This window comes from Gavialis gangeticus, unplaced genomic scaffold, assembly GCF_001723915.1.
Source record: "Gavialis gangeticus isolate Ggan-Ray unplaced genomic scaffold, GavGan_comp1, whole genome shotgun sequence".
Taxonomy (NCBI): domain Eukaryota; kingdom Metazoa; phylum Chordata; order Crocodylia; family Gavialidae; genus Gavialis; species Gavialis gangeticus.
Window position 1 is genome coordinate 59331008 of NW_017729022.1, and position 21232 is coordinate 59352239.

The 21232-nt window shown below is 48.4% G+C and overlaps 1 protein-coding gene across 1 annotated transcript; it reads left to right on the plus strand.

Moving 5' to 3' along the window:
• Nucleotides 1–7: 7 nt before the first annotated feature.
• NAGA (alpha-N-acetylgalactosaminidase) lies at nucleotides 8–19281 on the plus strand. Its single transcript, XM_019515078.1, has 9 exons — nucleotides 8–35; nucleotides 6199–6376; nucleotides 10211–10385; nucleotides 10688–10865; nucleotides 11872–11966; nucleotides 13818–13979; nucleotides 14551–14748; nucleotides 16698–16841; nucleotides 18251–19281. The coding sequence occupies exons 2-9, from the start codon at nucleotides 6222–6224 to the stop codon at nucleotides 18431–18433; spliced, it is 1290 nt and encodes a 429-aa protein (XP_019370623.1). The 5' UTR covers nucleotides 8–35; nucleotides 6199–6221; the 3' UTR covers nucleotides 18434–19281.
• Nucleotides 19282–21232: the final 1951 nt, after the last annotated feature.

Genomic DNA, 21232 nt, shown 5'->3' on the forward strand with positions numbered 1-21232 from the left:
AAGGAGGCGGCGGGGGCTGGCGGAGCTCCGGCGCGGTGAGTGCGGCGCGGGCCGGGGGGCGGCGGGACCCCGGGGCTTCCCCTCCCATGGCGCAGGATAGGGAGGGAGCCAGCCCCGGCCAGGGCGCGGGAGCTTCCTCCGCCTGTGTGTAGACACACACACGTACACGCGTGTGCGTGTACGTGCTGGCGTGTATGTGCGCAAGTGAGTATATATGTATATGTGCGTGCATGTCTGCATGCACATGTATATGGATAGGTGTGCCCGTTTGTATATGCATGGGTGGGCCCATGGGTGTGTATATGCATAGGTGCACCCGGGTGCGTGTGGATGCATGGGTGCCTGTGTGTGTATATGTGTCTGTGCATGCATGTATATGCTTGTGTGTGTGTGTGTGTGTGTGTGTGTGTGTGTGTGTGTATATTGGGTGGGCAAAATGTGGCCCATGGGCCGAATCCGGCCTGCAGGGCCCCTAAAATATTTAGAAAATTAATATTTATCTGCCCTGGGTTGCCTGTCATGCGACCCTTGATAGCTTACCAAAACTCAGTAAGCAGCCCTCCACCTTCCCCTGGTGTATATGCATGTGTGTGTATATGCATATTTGTTTGCATGGGCATATATGTATGTGTGCATATGTATATGTGTGGTGTATGTTTAATTGCTGCTCTTTTGTTGAGTTAAACATCTAGCACATTATATATACCCTCCTGCGTGTCTCATGTATGCATATATAATGTGCTATACGTTTAAGTCACTGCTCTTTCATTTGCAGCACCAGGGTGGTGTCGCCCACCACATGGCCAAACCAGGGGCTTTGGAACCGTTTGGATAAAAGGCTCTACGTAGAGCAGCGATCCCCAGCCTTTTTTAGACTCAAGGCACACCTGGTTAGATTCAGAGCACCCCTTGTTAGCCACCAGGCACCCCTTGGAAAATGCCAGCTCTTAGTTTTCACTTATATTTTGACCACAGACAAATACCAGAGCCTTTATTCTGTAGCAAAACGCTCAGGAAGATAGCAGCAGGTCAGCATGTTTTTAACGCCTTGGATTCCTATTTGAAATATCTGGGCTTATCTTGGTTTGAAGAGGGATGATCCTGCCTGAGGCAGGGGGTTGGACTAGATGACCTCTGGAAGTCCCTTCCAGCCCTGCTTCTCTATGAATCATGTTTGCACACCTCATAGTGCTAATGTTGTGTGGCATGTCCGAGCACTCTTGAAAAGACCCTGGTTGAGAATCACTGTTGTAGTCAGACCCGAGTCCCATGCCGGTGCATGTGCGTGGAGTTTCCCCTGGGAAGCGTGGCTGCTAACGGGGGATTATTCTGTTCATGTGGAAGGTTCCCTTTTCCACCCCATACGGGGCTGGGATTGTTTCCTGTTTGGAGGCTGCTCTCCCGGTGATCTGGTGTGAAGCTGTCACTGTCTTGGGGTTGTTCAGCTGTTCCATGGGTGAAGATTGTACCAGATGATTAGTAAATGAGCCAACATGCTCTGCATAGCCTTCTAAAATACATAAAGTGCAGATGGCAGCAATGCAATCTTTACTTGTGCCCTTCACCTGCCCCACCTGCTTTCCAGAAATGTTCCTCCAGTCTTGTGAGGCAGGACCATCTCTTCAGATAAAAGACTATTTTGTTTCCCTGAACTCTTAAATGTGGGGTACACGTCTAATCTTTCCTTTCCTAGCATAAATGTATAGCTCTTTGGGTGTAGACATTTATTCCAAAACAAAACCCTACTACAATATGCTTGGAGACTACCCAATAAATAAAACCCTCTATGGGATACCTTTCCACTGGAGAGAACAAACATATTAGTTGTCATGTCCTGTAAAACACTACTAGAATATGCTTGGAGACTACCAAGATCTGGTACAAAATAGGTGATCTAGGTCTGGGTGTACTTCCTGCTTGTCTTGGAGCTCCCATTTGTGAACGGGTGCAAGTGCTTGTTCAGAAATACTGACTCCAGTCTTGTATTGTTCCTCAGTCTGTCCATCCATGCACTGTTTTTGCCTGTGGAAGTTCCTGCATGCAGGTTTTAGTTAGCACAAAAGTTGGGGAGTGGCTGCTCTTTGTTTGAACAGTTTATAATGAGTGATGTGGGTAAGAGCAGGTGGAACCAGGATGCAGTCTGTGGAGCGGTGGAGAGGAGGCAGACAAGTTGGAGAGGTATGTGTGGCTGCAGCGAGATGGGTACAGTGCAGCCCCTACCCAGGGAGACTAGTCGGCCCTGTATAGGAGGAGTGCACAGTTGAGCTGGGGGTCCCACTGGCTTGGTCAGCCAAGACTGTGTGGACTGAAGGAGCTGGGCCCAGACTGAGGGGAGGCAGCTGCACACTGCTGCTGTTTGAGTGCTCTGGGACTGGCTGGACTGGAGACACCTCTACAAGTATGGTGGAAAGTAAGGTGCTGAGTGTATATTACCACAGTTGATGTTCCTTTACTTTTTATCTGTTCCCTCTTTTTGGCCCGTTGGTTTGTGACCCAAACCTCTCTGCTTTATCTATATAAAAAGTAGGATCCCCCTCCCCCTGTTTTTGATGTCACTTTCTGGGACTGCAGAGTTGCTACTTCGTGGGCAGACAGACAGTAGGCCTTAAGTATGGCAACCGGGGCCTGCCTTTTCATTACTAAAGTTTCAAACATCCAGTCTCACAACTTGAATAATGAATGCTCTGCAGGTTGTAATATGTTCACAGTTACGAGTAACAAAGATGAGGTAAAATCAGTAACTGCCTGTGGACCGTTCTTGAAATCAGGATTAAGTTTGTAAAATCCTAAGATTAAATGATGACCTAATTCTACCCCTGCACAGATGCATCCCAGACTGATGCCTGGCATGACCTACACCGTTTGCTGTGAACAGCACGCTACGCTTGAGGTCCACTGACTTCTTGGCATCTATTGAGACTGCTGACGAACAGGCAGTTTGTGCAAAATACAGGGCTGATCTTTACCATGTGAGAATTTGTTCCATTACGAACTGAACCAGGCATTTTCTGTGCAGCTCGTGGACTTGCAGTCACTGTTGTCCTGGGGCTGGTTTGGAACAAATGAGCTGGATGAGAGGCTCTGTACCCTGTTCCCCACTCCTCTGGACATATTCTGCATCTACTCAAATTTTTGCTTCCACGGTGATGGTCTTAAGCTCTCTATGGATTTCTGAGGATCTTCCCCAATTTTATGTGAAGGGAGAGTGCAAAATCGAGTGTTTGTTGAAGTCAATGAAAATTAAAATGCTTCTATTAATTTCCCCCCTGGCCAGCACTGGAGTGGGCTAGTAGGGAGGAATTGTGATCCTAGATTTACTGCTCCGTCCATGATCCTGTTGAGATCTAACTAGAAGCATGCAGATCAAGGCTAGGAGATGATTCCAAGCAGGGCCTTGCCTCCAGTGCAATACGTACATATTTTTTCATTAACATGTTATTCATCCCCTCGCAGACTAGAGCAACATGCATGATTTATGATCAGGTGACCATGAGAACATAACTATGTTCTCTAAGACCGGGCAGGCTGCAGGAGGGTTCTAGGAGATGTTTCTGACTGGGGCAGACTGCCAGGTAGATAATTCAGTACTGGGTTTATTTGATGAAATAGTTGCATACCATTTAAGAAGCCCCCCGATGCCTCTCCTGAGCTACTAAATGAGACCTCCCCCCAAATCTCATCACCTACTACTCATCATCTTACCTAGAAATGCCTATTAGTGCCTGTACATGAGCTTGGAGGCTGCTCTGATGCACTGTAGTTACTGCTTTCATGTGCTGTAATTAATTGAATCTGCTGGATCGTGGTAATTACTGTGCTCCAACAGCCTTCTGCATCTCATGTGTCAGCATCCTCACACTTCAAAATGGTGGCAGGGGTGCTTGAACCAATGGTTGTCAAACAAGCTTTAGTTCAAGGACCCCCACTGCCATTTTGAAGTATAGGGATGCTGATACAAGAGACACTGCAGTGCTTTAATTAGAGCAGCTCTTGGAGCTGGTATAACTAAAGCACCTCTGTCCCCCCTCACACCACAACACATATAAAAGTACCCATAGATTGCAGCTCTTGCCTTGATAGCTGCAGCTAACATTGCAGAAAAGCAAAGAGTCAGTCTGAGCAACAGTAATCTCCCTGTTTTCTGTCTGTCTGCACTCGTGACCGGTTCAGGCTTTGACGCCCAGTTTTGAGACCAAGATTTACATTTGGTTAAAGAGAAAAGGAGAAGCTGAGAGTTGCCTGCCCCCCGCCACAACTTCCTCAGTCTGCTTTGCAGTGACCTACGCTCCTCTTTTTAGATGACTGTGTGAAGCGATACCCCAGACTGCATGTCTTCCGCTTCTGCCTGCACATGTTGTAGGCAGCAGCTTTGAGCTGCTTATGCTTGTAGTCATACACCCAATGGGGATACTGGTCCCAATAAAGGCAGCCTCCCTGCTCTAGCTCCCACAGCTCCACCAAGGTCTCTGTTCAGACTCTATTCAAATATCGCTGGGCCTACAGGACCAACAGGGTGTGACCTCTTGTTTGACAACCTCTCTCCTCCTTTACCAAGCAAACAACAGTGCTTGCTATCCACCTTCTTCTAGGATGAATATTTCCCTAGTTGTGTTCAAGATGTTGCTCTCGGTCAGCCAGATAGGCCCTAACTATTTCAACCAGGGTGCCACAGCCTTGAGGGGGGCCTTGAGATCCTTTCACGGGTGTGACAAGGTGATGCACAATGTCGGCTGTTAGGTGTGCAAACATGATTCATGGGATGACCCCAGGGATTTCAAATAAACATCCCTAGCTGTGGTCTTTCTGAATTCTTTGCAATAGAAAAGCTACTCTATTATTTTTCTGCACTCAAAAAAAGTATAAAAACTAAGAGATGGCATTTTCCGAGGGGTGCCTTGAGTCTCTCTTGGGATGCCTCAAGTCTAAAAAGATTGAGAACCACTGCCCTAATACATCCCTAAACTAGTGCAGATCCCAGTGCTGGGATGAAGGGAAGATCTCCCCTGTGCTGGAGTTGCCAGGGGCTGGTTTGGCATGTGATGTGAGGTCAAGCAGCCCTTGGGACAGTCTTAGCTCTTGCCCTGGATCCCAAGAGCCTCGTGGCAGCTGGTAAGTGTACTGGATGTAGGAGTTCCTCCCACCAGTCTCCTGCATCAGGAGTTCCTGTGAAGCTGGGGAGGTGCAGAGCCAAAGTAGCCACCTGAGCCTGCCATAGAGATGTTTGTACAATGCAGGTATTCCCCACCATCACTGCCCAACCCTGTTCTGACTCCTGGCGAATGGTGCTCACAATTTGTCTTTGTCTATAACCTAAGCAGGCAGCAATGGGAGGCCCACAGTGGGCAGGTACCATTTATACAGAGCTGTATTCGATATTGCCTGCTCCAGGCATTCAAAAAGCAGGCCTGAGAGTAGTGTACAAATCAGGATTTTTTTAAGTAATAACTTTTGTGTTCTTTTTGTCTTCTGGTGCTGCAGCATTTGAAACAAGGATTTTTCTCTTTGACCCTCAGAGCTAGAAACTGATTTTAAAAAATGGAAGTCTTACTTACTCACATGACTCCTGGAGCTGGGTCCTGTAGGGATTATCAGATATCCTACGACAGCCCAAATAGAATGGCAAGAGTTAGCATTTTTCTAACTCCAACCACATGTTAAACATCTGCATTCCCACCCAGGCCCTTTAGCAATGCTTTCCTTGCTGTGAGTACTGTGGCATCTCTATGCTGAGAGCAAGTTGAATGTTGTGATACTTAAATTGCTGACAGGCTGCCTGCTCTTGGGCTCCATACCTAACTGGCCAAGCCACGTCTGTGTTAGGTGAGTTTACAAGAGCAGGGGCACCTACTGTGTTACTACATTGTTTATTTTAACTGAGAGGAAGTGACCAACCACCCGGATCCTGGCACAGGATCTGGCATGCGCGTGACCTGTGGTGGCCCAACACAGTCAAATTCTTATATGCCAAAAGGGCCATAATTTGCATGGGGCAGAGTTGGAGGATCTTGTCCTGCTACATAGGGTAGGACATGCTGTACCTCATTTTTATCTTCGCCACTGGCCTATATGAGGGGACACAGGAGATTTTGCTACCGGCCTGTGACCTGCCGCAGAGGGGGACTCCCTCAGTCAACCCTGCTGATCCCTGCGACAGCAAGGGACTCCTTCCAATGACAGGTTTGTGTCTCTCTCTTCTAGTGTTCACTCCTCACTCCAGGGCAATGAAGTTGGTGGCCTATGTCTGTGGCCTGGCCCTGGTGGCCTGTGCCCTAGCACTAGAGAATGGGCTCATGAGGACACCCCCGATGGGCTGGCTGGCTTGGGAGAGATTTCGCTGCAACATCGACTGCAAAGCAGACCCCAAGAACTGCATTAGGTGAGTGGGGAAGCTGCTTTATGAGGACAAAAAGGCAATCTACCTAAATAGTTCAGACCCATTTGGCTCCTTTTTCCAGTGAGGGAGCCACAGAGAAATGCCATGCTCCCCTCTAGATGTCCAGAGCTAAAGCATCAGCTTAGTGTTAAGTTTTGATTGGATAGCCTTCAGTGCCAGGGAAGGTAGGGTGGTACCCAATCTGAGTCATCATCCCCTAACCCATGGACACCCTGAGGAGAGCCAGTATCTCCTCCTTTCCTTCTCTCCCTCACTCCGCCCCAGTCCTTGGGTAGCAATCCTTTTCCTCCCTCCATCTACAGCTACTCGATAGCTGGAGGGGTAAAAGGAGTAGAGGTGTTAAGAGCAGAGACCTCTGAAGGAGTGGGCATGTTGTGCCAGAGCTTGGGTACTAATTGTGTGGAGGAGCAAGGGGTAGGCTGCGATGCAAAATCCCACCTAGAGGGGTCTGAGGCGAGATAACCACCCAAACTCATTTCACTCGTGACTCAAAGTTCACCACAAGGCAAAGAACCCAGATGCTGAATTGGAAGACTGCTGCCCTGGGTTAAGATGCTAGGCAGTCCAGGCCAGTCTCCCAACTCCCACAGCACCAAAATCTCATGCTCCAGAAAAAGACTTAAGATTGCACTAGCATGCAGTAATAGACGCACGTTTTGTGGAGAGAAATGTCTTCCTGGCCTCCCACCGATGGGATGAATCTGCAGTTTTTCAACTGAAGCCTCAGGGTTATTTACAATTTCATTTTGGCTGGGGTGTGCCTTTGTTCTTTCTGGCGACAGAAATGTCAGATCCCGTTTTGAGATCTCCTGACCCATCCTAGAAGATTTGACCCCCTCCTGTAGCACCAAAATGCTTTTTGAAGAAATTGAGCCCTGTTTCATCTCTCACCAGCAGAAACTCACAGGATTCTGGATTGGCGTGCTGGCCATTTGTAAGCTGAGGCACGAAAATCAAGAGGGCTTAGAGCAAAGGCAAGAAAAATGTTCTGTAGCAGCAGAAGCACATCTAAAAAATATGATCTGCCCATCCCATTGTGAAGTGCTCAAGACAAATGTTAATATAATGTCTTCTCTCACTGCTGACTGTCAAGGAAAATAGTAGATAAATGGACCATAAGCTGAATATGAACCAGCAGTGTGCCCTAGTTGCCAAAAAGGCTAACAGCATACTGGGTTGCATTGGTAGCAGCGTTGCCAGTAGGTGTAGGGAAGTGATAATTTCCCTCTATTCAGCACTGGTGAGGCCACATTTGGAGTACTATGTTTCAGTTTTGGGCCCTCCACTACAGAAAGGATGTGTACAAATTTTAGAGTCCAGTGGAGGACAGCAAAAATGGTGAGGGACATGACTTATGAGGAAAGACTGAGGGAACTGGGCTTTTTTAGTTTAGAGAAGGGAAGACTAAGAGGGGACTTAATAGCAGCCTTCAACTACCTGAAGGGAGGTTCAAAAGAGGATGGAGCCAGACTGTTTTCAGTGGTGGCAGATGACAGAACGAGGAGCAGTGGTCTCAAGTTGCAGCAAAGGAAGCTTGCATTAGATATTAGGAAAAAATTTCTCACTAGGAGGGTAGTAAAACACTGGAACAAGTTACCCAGAGAGGTTGTGCAATCTCCATCCTTGGAGGTTTTGAAGACCCAGCCAGACAAAGCCTTGGTTGGAATGATCTAGCTGGGAATGGTCCTGCTTTGAGCAGGGGGTTGGACTAGATGACCTCCTGAGGTCCCTTCCAACCTGAATTTTCTATGATTCTATATAAATACTCCCAGTGTGAAGACAGGTGGCAAAATTACATCAGTTTAATTAAGCCCAACACATGTAATTGTCTGCTTGGTTAGTCTCTGTAACTGTGGGTTCCCAGGGGGCATTCAGGGGAGGTGCAGTGGTGTGAGCACACCCCTCTTCTGCTGCTGTGCCCAGCTGACCTGGGTACAGGGGACCTCCAGAACTGCTCCTGCCCTCCTCCAACCACAGGCTGCAGCTGTGCAGGGTATCAGGCTCAGCAGGGGACAGCAGTAGTGGTGAACAGGTTCCTCCCTCCAGTGCCTGCTCCCTGCCCTCCCTCCCCTGCTTCAGCCCCCACTCAGGGTCTCCCACTGGTTGGGAGCAGGTGCTGGAAGAAGGAACCTGTGCACTGTTGTTGCTGCCCCCAGCTGATGCAGGCACTAGGGAGGGGACCTAGAGTTACTCCTGCGCTGTGCTGCAGGGAAGAGCTGTGCGGGTTGTCTGGTTCAGCTGGGGACAGTGGTGTAGCATGCAGGTTCCTCTCTCTATCACCAGCTCCCTGCCAGTAGGGGACACTGGGAGAGAAGGGGGACAGGGAGAAGGGACTGGAAGGAGGAAACTGTGTGCTACTACCTCCATCCACAGCTGAGCCAGGCACTCTGAGCAGCAACCTCCATAGCCCCTGGTTGAAGTGGGACAGGAGTGGCTCTGTGACCTTGACCCTGGCCTCAGGCCATCCGGGGGGTAGTAGCAGCAGTGTTAGCGGGGGGTGGGGCATTTCTCCCTCTCTGTCCTCCCTTATGCACCTAACCCCCCAGCTTCACTGCTGATTCACTGATCTGTGCCCTGCTCCCTGATGTCCCCTGTCAACCTGGGGACTCCAGCTCTGCCTCACCCCCATCCTCCTGGTCTGAGGGGAGAGTTGAACCCCCTTTAAGGAAATCCTGGATCCACCCAGGTATGTTCTCATCACTGCTACCCTTACATAACCACCCTGTCACTCCCTCTCATAATTGCCTTGCACCCACTTATTGTCGTAGTCTGGGGGATATCATAGGGCAACAGGACCTCAAGAGATCCTCCTTTCTACTGGCTCTACAAAGACCCAGGATCAAATATACTTAGACCATAAGCTCTGATGGATGGCCAGTATTGTTTGTATAGTTTTATAATACCCCACATGAGAAGGTGGATGCTGATGTAACAAATAATAGGTAGTATTAATAGCTGATGAGAGAGGAGATGGGCCCTCAATACAGAGCCCCTCCTAAGACCTTGGTGAGATTCTCTGATTCAGTTCTGGGACCTCAGGAGCCCAAAGAGGGTAAGAAATGGGAGGGAATTTAAAAAGCAAAACTGCTGCAGGGGTAGGAAGTTGTGACCTAGAAAAGTGAATGAACTATGTATATCTGCACTGGCCTTGCCGTGTCTAAGGGAGGCAGGTGGTAATTGCCAACATACATTTGAAGGGTGTGAATAGCAAGTAGAGTTAGGAGATCAAAGATGCTAGGGAAGTTAGGGTACTAGCCTGCTCCCACCCAGAGTACTCACATGCTGATAGGAAACTGAGGTACAGGGAGTCTAAGTTACTTGCCTGTCTGTACAGTGGGAATAACAGGACTGCCCTGCTTCACAGTTTTTCATTCACTGATCCTCCCAACTGTCCTGTGAAGTACTCCAATAATACAGCCACATTAGTACCCTAGATAGATAGAATCACTGAGGTTTTGAGAGGCATGGGTAGGAGTGATAGGAAACCTTTACTGTTGTCAAGCTCTGCTGAGTGGTGGAGTAGTCTTCCAAGAGAAGCACATGTTGCTTTAAAACAGGGCTGGAGAAAGTCCTTGAGAGTCTGCTGTGGAGCCCAGGCCACAAAGGTAATGGCAGGGAAGAGGTAGCACCTCAAAGTTTTTTTTTTTTTCTTCTGTTTTTGTTCAAGATTTACACAAATCAGTGTCAGTTGATGGTTTTTTTCAATCCACATTTGGGGTAAGGAGTAGCAGGGTACTAAGTTTTGTTGGTAGAACAGTATATAATGGATTGCCCTATTACCTCTGCCTCTTCTGAGTCTCTTTTCTCTTCTTTGAGTGAGAGGCTCTTCATGGACATGGCAGACCGCCTGGCAAACGATGGCTGGAAGGAGCTGGGCTATGTGTATGTGAACATCGATGACTGCTGGATGGCAAAGCAGCGGGATGCATCAGGGCAACTGGTCCCAGATCCTGAGAGGTTCCCCAGAGGGATCAAAGCCTTGGCAGATTATGTGAGCATCTGCTTCTGCTGGAAAGTTTGAGCCCAAAGGAGGAGAGGAGGGGAGAGCAGAACGTACCTTTTCTATCACTGCATTTCAGGTCATGTCCTCAGGATGTGAGGTCTGTGACATGGTGCTGAGTGGCTCCAGCCCCAAGACATATGGGAGGTGATGGTCTCAAACTATGAGAGCTGGTAAAGTGCCAGCCCCTGGAATTCTTGCTTGCTCTCATGCTCTCTCTCACACTCACACTTCCCCTCATGAAAACCCAAGGGCTTTCAGTCTCGCTTTCACAGTCTTTCCCCCTCCTGCAGGTGCACTCCCGGGGACTGAAAATGGGCATTTATGGTGACCTTGGCACCCACACGTGTGGTGGCTACCCGGGAACCACACTAGATCGGATCGAACAGGATGCCTTAACCTTTGCACACTGGGGTGTGGACATGCTGAAGCTGGATGGCTGCTACTCATCAGAGGATGAGCAGGCCCAGGGTAATGTCTGTAGTTCTCTGTCTGTCTTTCCATCTCCTCTCTGACTTGCCTAGATTTGGAGTCGCACCTCTCACTAAGGCAGAGAGACTGAGGCAAAGGTCTTCCCCTGTGCTACAGCAGACACCGGCTCAGTCTGTGGGTTATAATCAGTAGGTGCTCTGTTGTGTATCACGGTAAAGGGAGACATGACCACTTCGCTTCTGGTCTCCATCTGTAACCCATGGCACTGAGACTCCACATGCTGCCCTTGGAAACAGGAGCACCCTCAAAGGGCTCTGGTGGTGCATTTCAGAATGGATGTGCGTAAATGGCTGAGTATGGAGCTGTCCCATGACAAAAGGCTAGCGTTCCCTGCTGTGCTCATGTTGAAGCTTTGTGAGGTCATGTCCTAATGACTTCCATTCTAGGCCTCTGCCTGCTTGGGCCTTTAGAAGATTATCCAAGCCTTCTGAGATAATGAGACCGACGCATGAAATACTTTCTCAGCAAAGGGAGAGGTGACTGTACAGAGCAGGGAGTTGTCTGAGTGGCCATAAGGTGGCACCGCTTTCCTCAGAAATCCTATTAATAGTAGAGTATGAATGTGTTATGGCTTTGTATTTGGGTGAGGAGTCTAGACCATGGGGATCATGTTCCAGCCTTGGGATCTGCGCACGAGTAGGAAGGGCCTCAAATATTTGATCCTTAAGGAGGCAGCTTTTGTTTTTCTCCTCTGGTGCCCCCTGCTCCTCCCCTTCTGTTTACGAGTCATTTAAAATATCTCACAAGAAGTACATATGAAAAGGTTCCTCAGCAAATGTTTTAGTTTTCTCCTGAGGTATAGCATATGGGTTGTAGCTACGGGGTGATGGAGCAATAAGGGAGGCTCTCCTTCAAACACGAATTCATGCAGGGATGCCCAGTGTCAGAGTAGATGATCACAAATGTCCCTTCTGGCTTGGAAATCTGTTTATCTAGGTCAGTGCCAGCCATCTCCTTGACTTGCTGGATTTTTTGTCTCTCAAAGGCTACCCTAGAATGACAAAGGCCTTGAATATGACGGGCCGTCCCATCGCCTATTCCTGCAGCTGGCCAGCCTACCGAGGAGGGCTTCCACCCAAGGTAAAGCACAGCATGGCACACACTGGGACTTGTTGGATTTTCCTTGATCAGTGTCCTGCCTTGATTCTCCTGGGAGGGTTTCCATTTGGAGTTATGCAGATCCATACATTATGCCTTTTTTTCCACCGCTCCCTCACTCCACGTGTCAGGGTGGGCTTGTGGGCACCAGTCTCTGAAAGGGAATGTCAGGCGGGACAGAGCTCACTGTTAAATATTTCATGACACCCAGGTGAGTTTTCCTTGAGCTTGCTTTTACATCATCCCTGATACTGTAGTCCAGGTGTCAGCAGTGTTTTCTGTGGGGGTGGGGAGCCATGAAGTTCCCCCTTCACCAAAGTCCCTGGTGTCTGGCTGCGAGAGCTTAAATTGCTGACGGGGTATAGCCCCCTCCTGCCCACCTCCCCCGCTGAATGTTGCCAGATCCATGACTCCACAAACCAGAGGCAGAGGCCCTGCAAGTTGCTGACCCCTGCTCTAGTCCTTTACATCTCCCCAAACTGTCCCTATATCCCCACCTGGTGCACAACTTCTGTATTCCCCATCACCTCTCTAGCTCAAAACTGTGTTTATTTAGTTACAACTCTTTCCTCAAACTATTTCCCCAGACCATTACCCATTTGCACTTCTCAAAAGACCATTCTATCAGAATAGTGGTTCTCCCAGCAGCCCTCCATGATTAAAAAATTTGGCGACTGTGGTGTCAGTGCCTACACAGTCAGATGGGTCACAAACTGGCTGGATGGCCGCACCCAGAGAGTGGTGGTAGACGGGTCATTTTCGACCTGGAGGAATGTGAGCAGTGGGCTCCCCCAGGGCTTGGTCCTCAGGCCCACACTGTTCAACATCTTCATCAGTGACTTGGACGAGGGGATGAAAAGTACCTTGTTCAAATTCGCAGATGAGACTAAGAACTGGGGAGAAGTGGGCACGATAGAAGAGAAAAACAGGCTACAACTATACCTAGACAGGTTACAGAGGTGGGCGGATGAGAATAGGATGGGTTTCAATACGGACAAGTGCAAGGTGATGCACCTGGGGAGGAAGAACCAGCACCATACCTACAGGCTGGGGAACTCCCTTCTCGTCAGCACAGAGGCAGAAAAGGATCTTGGAGTCACTGTTGATTCCAAGATGAACATGGGCTGCCAATGTGGGGACACGGTCAGGAAGGCCAACCGCACCTTGTCATGCATCCATAGATACATCATGAGCAGGTCCAAGGAGGTGATACTCCCCCTCTATGCGACACTGGTCAGGCTGCAGCTGGAGTACTGCATCCAGTTCTGGGCGCCGCACTTCAGGAGGGATGTGGACAGCACTGAGAGGGTCCAGAGGAGGGCCCCTCACATGATTGGGGGCAGCAGGGTAGGCCTTATGAGGAGAGGCTATGGGATCTGAACCTGTTCAACCTCTGCAAGAGAAGGCTGAGGGGGCATCTGGTGGCCATCTACAAACTGGCCAAGGGGGGACCAGCAGGCAGTGGGAGAATCCCTGTTCCCCCGAGCACCACCAGGAGTAACGAGCAATAATGGCCATAACTTGACTGAGAGTGGATTCAAGCTAAACGTCAGGAAGCACTACTTCAGTCAGGGTGGCCAGGAGCTGGAACCAACTTCCAAGGGAAGTGGTGCACGCTCCTAACCTGGGGGTCTTTAAAAGGAGGCTAGACATTCACCTGGCCGGGGTCATTTGACCCCTGCATTCTTTCCTGCCCATGGCATGGGGTCAGACTTGATGATCTGACTAGGTCCCTTCCAACCCTACCAACTATGAAACTATGATGATATGCTCCACCAGTCTGTCAGACATTCCCCTTGATACCCCCTTGCTTTTTATCTTGTTCTTTTCCAGGTGAACTACACTCTCCTGACAAACATCTGCAACCTCTGGCGTAACTATGGTGATATTCAGGACTCCTGGGACAGTGTCCTCACCATTCTGGACTGGTATTCAGAAAATCAAGATGTGCTGCAGGCAGTGGCTGGTCCTGGCCACTGGAATGACCCAGACATGGTAACTTTGGGCTGTGGATATGGAGATGCAGGTAGTGAGGGTCTCCAGGACCTCCTTCCTAGATGCAGGGCTGGTGATTGTTGGTGGAAGGGTCCAAGGGAACATGATTCAAATCTGCAGATCAACAGAGCTGCCTTGCTCTCTGTTCAGCCCTGATCTGCATTCACAGAATCATAGGAAATCATTCCACATACCCCTCCCACTGCCTAGCTGTCCTGATCTTCCTTTATCACCCTGCCACATGTTGAAAGAGTCTGGAATGGGAAAAGGGAGTTAGTTGCTTTAGCTAATGGATTTGTATTAGGTAAGCATCACATCATATTGAACATCACTTTGAACCTCCCTGTGTGAGGTGCTATACTTTTACCCACTGCATTAGCTAGTCTCAGCCTGCTCGAAAAGGAGTGGAAAGACGTACCAGGTTCCTGTGCTCACTTGCCACCTGGTGGGTTGGATCCTGCCCTGGGGTAGAATTGCTGTCTCACTGATTGGTTTTACCCTTCTGCTCTTCCACACCTTTCCCCTTTTATCTCACTGTCCCTTCCCCACTGCTCCCTTCTTTGTCCCACAGTTGATCATTGGGAACTTTGGCCTCAGCTTTGAACAGTCTCGATCCCAGATGGCATTGTGGACAGTGCTGGCTGCCCCCCTTTTAATGTCCAATGACCTCCGCACGCTCTCCCGAAGTGCCAAGGAGATCCTGCAGAACCAGCTGATGATCAAAATCAACCAAGACCCCTTGGGAATCCAGGGACGCAGGATCCTCAAGGTATCCAAGGGAATGTGTGTGTGCATGGGTGGGTTAGAGGCCAGGAGCTGGAGAACATGAGGCTAGGAATGGGGAACTAGATGGAGGAACAACACCTGAGAGGTTCTGGCTGGGCATCAGAGAGAAGGTGACCCAGAGGCTATTATATTGCCCGCGGAAGGAAATCAGTGGATTAACCCATTGACCCCTGCCTGCTACATTCACCTCTTTGCAACTCAGTTCAGAGATGACAAACAAGGCTGTTCAGGTAATCCATCATAAAGATGGAGTAGCTCCTAACTGAAAAGAGGAAAGTGAGAAGTCAAGATATAGGTTTCCTTGCCCACTTTCCTTCCTTCTGCTTTCCCTCTGTGTCACAGCTCTCAGTGGAGGGTAGATGAAGTCTATTCTCAGCTTGCATTTTTGACTGATTTACATAGTTTGGGGGAAAGAAAATAAGGAGTAGAACATCCAAAAGGGTGAAACCTTGAAGGTGTTGATTAGATGAGGTTTAACAATTCAAGGAAAATTGGTACCTAAAAGGTAAGAATCTTAATTTCCCTGCCTAGATTATCAGTCTTCCTAGAGTGAATGATGCCCAGTGGCCCATACATTAACTTCTCTCAGTATCTGGCTTTTTCACTACAGCAGGGTTCATGAATTCATTCCCATGTTAGTTCCTTTTTGCCTGCCTAAGGGACTCCTGGGAAGTTTGGTTAGGACAGGTGAAACAAACTAGATCAGGTCACATCATTCACTGAACAACAGAAACTAGAGAAAATACTTCCTATGGAGTGTGGGGAGGCCAGCATTCTGTCTGTCAGCACTGGAAGATGGAGATTGAAATGGTTAGTGGAGGGTTGGAAGATGGATTGGAAGGGGAGGTATCCTCTTCCATTGAGGGAAGACTTGAATGATGGAAGTGCTCAGTTAGACCTGTGTCACCTCCCTACAGTGTTCGCCTTTTTGTCTCTTGTGCCATGGAAAACCAAGAGTGTTTCCCATAGGTTAATTTTGCCCTGGTTGGTTCTGGGAACTTGGGACCAAGACATTAGTAAAATGAAGGCCATAGAGCAGGTGTAGGCAATGTTTTTTGGACAGAGTGCCAAAAAACACCACAATGGCTACCTTGGAAGGTGCCACAGTGCCAGCATGGCAGAAAAACAAAATGATGGCAAGGGGTACATGGCAGGATGCCCTGCTGCCCCTGCCCCCCAGCCTGGGCTCTGTGGCTTCCAGCAGCTACCCCGGCCCTGGGGAGCTGCTGGAACCCGGTCTGCTCTGAGCAGGGCTTGCAGCTGCCTGCTGGGAGCAGCGCGGGATCCCAGCTGGCAGCAGCTCCCCAGAGCCAGAGCGCCTGGGCTGGCTCCAAACAGCTGCGCCAGGCTCATCACCTCCGTGCCAGGAGTGGGAGAGAGACCAGGGCTGCGCTGCCTCAGCCCCCTCCTCCACCGCTCACTCCAAGGTGCACTTGCTCACGCTGGTGCGGAGCTGGTGCCAGAGCTTGGCACAACTGTTTGGAGCCTCCCGGCTGCAGCTGCCCCAGCTCTGGGGAGCTGCTGCCAGCTGGGATCCCGTGCTGCTCCCAGCAGGCAGCTGGGACGTCACAAGCCCTGCTCGGAGCAGCCTGGGCTCCATCGCTGGCAGCAGCTTCCCGGAGCCAGGGCTGGCCACGGCGTGCCAAGCAAAATGGCTTCGTGTGCCACACTCAGCATGCATGCCAGGGGTTGCCGACCCCTTCCATAGAGAAATCACAGCCCATTCCTGCCTGCTGTTTGCTGCTGTAAACCTCATGCACAACAGAGAGGAGTATTCAGCACTGCTTTTAGGTCCTGTAGATACAGGTTCACAAGCCATCCTGAAAATCAACAAGTATATTGGGGAGGAGCTGGGAGGTTGTCTCATTCCCAGAAAGAGGAAGGGAGGAGTGGTTCCTGTCAGTGACACCTAAACACCTCTTTCCTCCCTAGGAAAAATCTCACATTGAGGTGTTCCTGCGCCCACTTTCCCACTCAGCCAGTGCCCTGGTTTTCTTCAGTCGGCGGACGGATATGCCATACCGATACACTACCTCCCTGGCCAGGCTCAACTTCACAGAGAATGCCGTGTATGAGGTGAGACACAAAAGCCATGTCAGCTCTGCACTGCATGCTCCATCCCCATAGATCTGCTGTACAGTTCTAAGATCATCTGGGAATCCTTCCATTCCAGGTGTCTTATTTCAGTGCAGAACAGGTACCAACCCCTCACTGTGCCGTTTGGCCTACCTCTCTGCTCTCAACTTTTTGCAGTGTATGGTAGCATTCGAGATTACAGCACCAAGCCACTTACATTCCCCACTGGGGCATGGATTCATGCTTCTAGGAGAATCAAGACAGAAAACTCAGTCTCTGTGCAGGAAGGGTCTGGTAATCCCATACTTCAGGGATTGTGCTCGTCACCTTTAGGGACCAAAAAGAAATCCCAATCACCAGCGAATGCTTTATTTGGTACCTGAGGGTTCTTTTCACCTTCTGAAGCCTTGTACTTTGACTGTATTTATGGGTGGAAGCTTGCCTGTGGTGTGCTGGTGGCATTGCTGTTACTTACAAACCTGTCTGGTATGTGGCCAGAGAGTCTTACTCATGTGCTTATGGTCAAACCAGTCCCTAAGTCTAGGTCACCTTGGTAAGGGGGGAGAAATTTCCTTCCTCTATGTGGGTGTATGTCCTCTTCCTAGTGTCATCTGAGCGTGCTTTAACCTACAGCAGTGATTTTCAGCCGTGGTGCTGCAGCACCCTGGGTGCCTCGAGATCCTTTTACAGGTGCCATGCAATGTAAGCACTGTTAGATGTGCAATATTGATTCACAAGATAAACTCAGAGATACCAAATAGGAATCTACAGTGTCCAAAACATTTTGACCTGCTGTGGTCTTTGAGCCTTCTGCAACAGAAAAATTGCTCTATTATTTTTTTTAATAGACAAAATGAGAGAGTGAAAGCTCAAAACTTTTTTTTTTCTAAGGGTTGCCTAGCATCTAAAAAGATTGAGTACCACTGACCTAGAAGTAGAGGAGGTCACATGTCCTATGTATTTCAGGACCAACTCAACTCTGCATTTTAATCAGTCAGTTCTGCCTCTTGGAGCTTTGGTTCAAAATTCTGAACTAACCCTGACAATCAATTAGTTGTTTTGGGGGGGGGGTTTTGGATCCATCGTGATGATCCAAGCCCAAAAGGGAGTGTGGGGTGTGCACAGAAGGTTGTGCGTTTGTCCTGTAGAAAGGAGCAGGAAAAATGGAATCATATATGAGGGCAGGGATACCTTGTGCCCCTCTTTAAAAAATCCCGTTCACTCAGGTAGATTCATTATTCCTCAGTGATGGAATAAGGTTATCAGGCCTTGCCAGATGGCTTTGTTTAGCCTGCCAGAGATGACTGCACATCAGCAGTGACAATAGGGCCTTGTGCATAGATGAGCTTTTCAAGTACTTCATATTGAAGTGTGTGTAGAAGTACTGATAACAGCCATGTCTTTTCCAGGCACAAGATGTGTACAGCGGAAACATCATCAGTGGCTTGGCACCCGAACACAACTTCACTGTCATCGTCAACCCCTCAGGAGTGGTCATGTGGTACCTCTATCCCACCATGTACCTTGAGCAGCCGTTGAACTTTGTCAGACAGCAATCCCCTGTGAAGGGCTTTCATCCATTGGTCCTGTGAAACCAACTGAAGAAAGGTGATGGGGGCCAGCTCAGGTTTTAGCAGCAAGATGCTGGAGTGCAGGCTTCTTTTTGGCACCCATTAGCTTCTTGCTGACACTTTCACCCTACAGGGAACTGATGTTTAAATTGTTCATATTGTTCAAGCCTGTGATTTTATACTTAAATCTCTCTGTAAAGCAGTGATAACTGTTGCCTACCTCATGGGGATAATGTCCAGCTTAATTCATTAATGATTGTAAAGTGCTGTGGGACCCTCCTATGGCAGATGCCACGCAAGCACAGAGCAAAGCTGCGATAAGAACAAGCTAAGTACTGTTCAACCATTTGGCCTTAATTCCTTTCTAGATAAGGATGGCACCACCACAGGTCACTGGAAAGGCTCTTTTGGATAGATTTTCAGTAAGGCCTTAGATCTGATCTCAGTATCATGAGGACCTAAGTTCCATACACGTGCTGGACAGGCAGACACACATACTACATGGGGTACCTTTTTTTTCTCTTCTCTTCCCCCCTCCAAAAAAATACATTCTTTAGATCAGAATGACATATATAAAAAAAAGTCAGCAGGACTCATCCACTTCCAGCTGAGACTTACTCTTTTGCAGAGACAACAGCACTCCTTTGGGAGTATAGAGCTGTCCTCAGAGCATATAACTGGGCATTCAGCTCCTGGTATTCAATCCAGTCTCTGTCTATCACCTTTATCAAACTTCTCATTATACAGCACCCATAAAGGGAGGACAGTTCTACTTACAGGTTCTGTGAGGATTAATTGTAACGGATACATAATGTCTCAGATGCATGAGATATGATCTCAACTACCAGTGTGCTCATCCATTGCTTATCGTCTCGCATCTCCTGCTAAACGTTCATTTTGTCCCAACAGTAAGGCACTGAGAGGCTTTGCCATACAGCAGTGGCAGTACAAAGGTTAGAACAGGAACATCCATGTCTCTATCCTGGTTTGAATAATTAATTTGTTTTGGCAAAATGGGATACTCCTGTTGGAATCTTCCATCCCAGCTAGTTGACAGATCCTGACCTTTTGCCCTGCTTGCAAGTGCACACAGTAGCCCGGAAAGGCATTCCTAAAGGGGATTCTTACAGGTTGCAATCCAGAGGGCAAACAGGTTCCTGGGAGACATTATGATAGATTAGCAGGAAAGATGGCAGCTGTTCTGGGGGTGCGTGGGAATGTGTAGAACGTTGGGTGCTAAATGGCTGGTGAAAGAACTTTTCAAAATAAATCTAGACTTGGAGCAGCTTCAACGGGGGACTTGCATTGACTTGGAGCAGCTTCAAAAGGAGAAAGGTGCATGATCCCATACTGACACAAATGAGTTAGACTGCCTCAGTTTTGACCCTGGACAAAGCAGGATTAAAGTTGGAGCAGTTTTGCTACACTTTGTATGGCTACAGACTCATGCATAAGTAACGGTCAGCGTGACATCTGCTACAAGCTACATGGTCCAGAGCAGCAGTTTGCACTCCCCTTTTGAGGCTGCTTCAAATGTACATTTGTCCATAGTCTAAGTCAGGCTTTTGCATCTGTCCAGTGCCAAAAACAAAATGAGGCCTCCATGGCTCCCATCCTCACCATCACCTGATCAGGTAACATCACTGCAGAGGAGAGCAGTACTGCTGTAATTCCTAGAAAATTCTACTGCCAGAGTTGGCCTTGACCTTTTGGGGAGAACCACAACAAGGTTCTTCTGGGTTTCTTTGCCCCTACAACCATACAGAACAGGCCCAAATAGTGTTAAATCCTGCCCAGACATGGTTATTCCTTAAGCCTCTCAACAAAATCACTTACCAAACCTTAAAAAAGAATGCAGAGACAGGCTGGAGGTGGCCCCTTACTACAGAGGTGGAGAGCACTGGTTGTTCCTTTCCACCTTAGTAAGTGACTTATATGGACTTCTCTTTGCATTTTCCAGGCTAGGAAAAGGACTGGACACTTAAGTAGGCAAAGTGTTCTGCCTTCCATTTATAGTTTCCTGAGACCAGCAGGAGGTGGTGGCCTCAAAGCATCAGAGAGACAGCTTTGGCTGTCAAGAAAAATCTTAAAGTGCCAGGCAGTAGAGGCAAAACCTCAGCCATTGCACTTTACACTGAAACCAGTCAAACTTCCTGACATCCTACAGGGATTAGTTTTGCTTTCTAAGTGACTCTGACAGGTTAGTTTTTTTTTTTTTTTTATTGGAAATTCCTTAAATAAAAGGGAAGCAAGTCTCAGACCTCACTGTGACTGTTGGATAAGTATGCTGTATAAAACATCCATTGCCAGCTGTCATTGATCTTTCACATGCTCTTGTACTTCACCTTCTCAGGATACATGCATAATTGCCACACTAGGAAAGAGAATTGTATACCTTTCAGAGGTTAGGTTGATACAGACCTAGGGCTAGTTTTCAAGCTATTACATGAAGATTAATGCTTAAGAAGGCTTCTGTTTTCACTGCTACAATCTAACTTTGGCATTTGCAAGTAAGTTCTCATCTCAAACTTTTATCTAGAATATAACTATGAATTCAAGCAGATTTGTTATTCTTTTCTAATTAAAAAAAAAAAATCAGCCACTTAATTTTCCTGCTGTCTTTCACTCACAATCAAAGGAAGAATCTGCAAAGTTTCTGAATGTTATGGAAGGATGGAGACTGTTTGAATGTCAGTGCTTTTATGGAGGGAAGGAGATGTATGTTAAGAGATATTTTTGTGCCACCTTGGCTACCTAGGTGATATTCCCATAGCAGTATCAGTCTGGTCCCTCTCTCCCGTTTTTAGTTTCAAAGGGCAT

Bases quoted from the DNA above. Each gene is read 5' to 3' on its own strand.
- NAGA (XM_019515078.1), top strand. From the start codon at position 6,222: ATGAAGTTGGTGGCCTATGTCTGTGGCCTGGCCCTGGTGGCCTGTGCC. The intron at 6,377-10,210 runs GTGAGTGGGGAA...CTCTTCTTTGAG, and splicing joins GACCCCAAGAACTGCATTAG to TGAGAGGCTCTTCATGGACA. The intron at 14,749-16,697 runs GTATCCAAGGGA...TTTCCTCCCTAG, and splicing joins AGGGACGCAGGATCCTCAAG to GAAAAATCTCACATTGAGGT.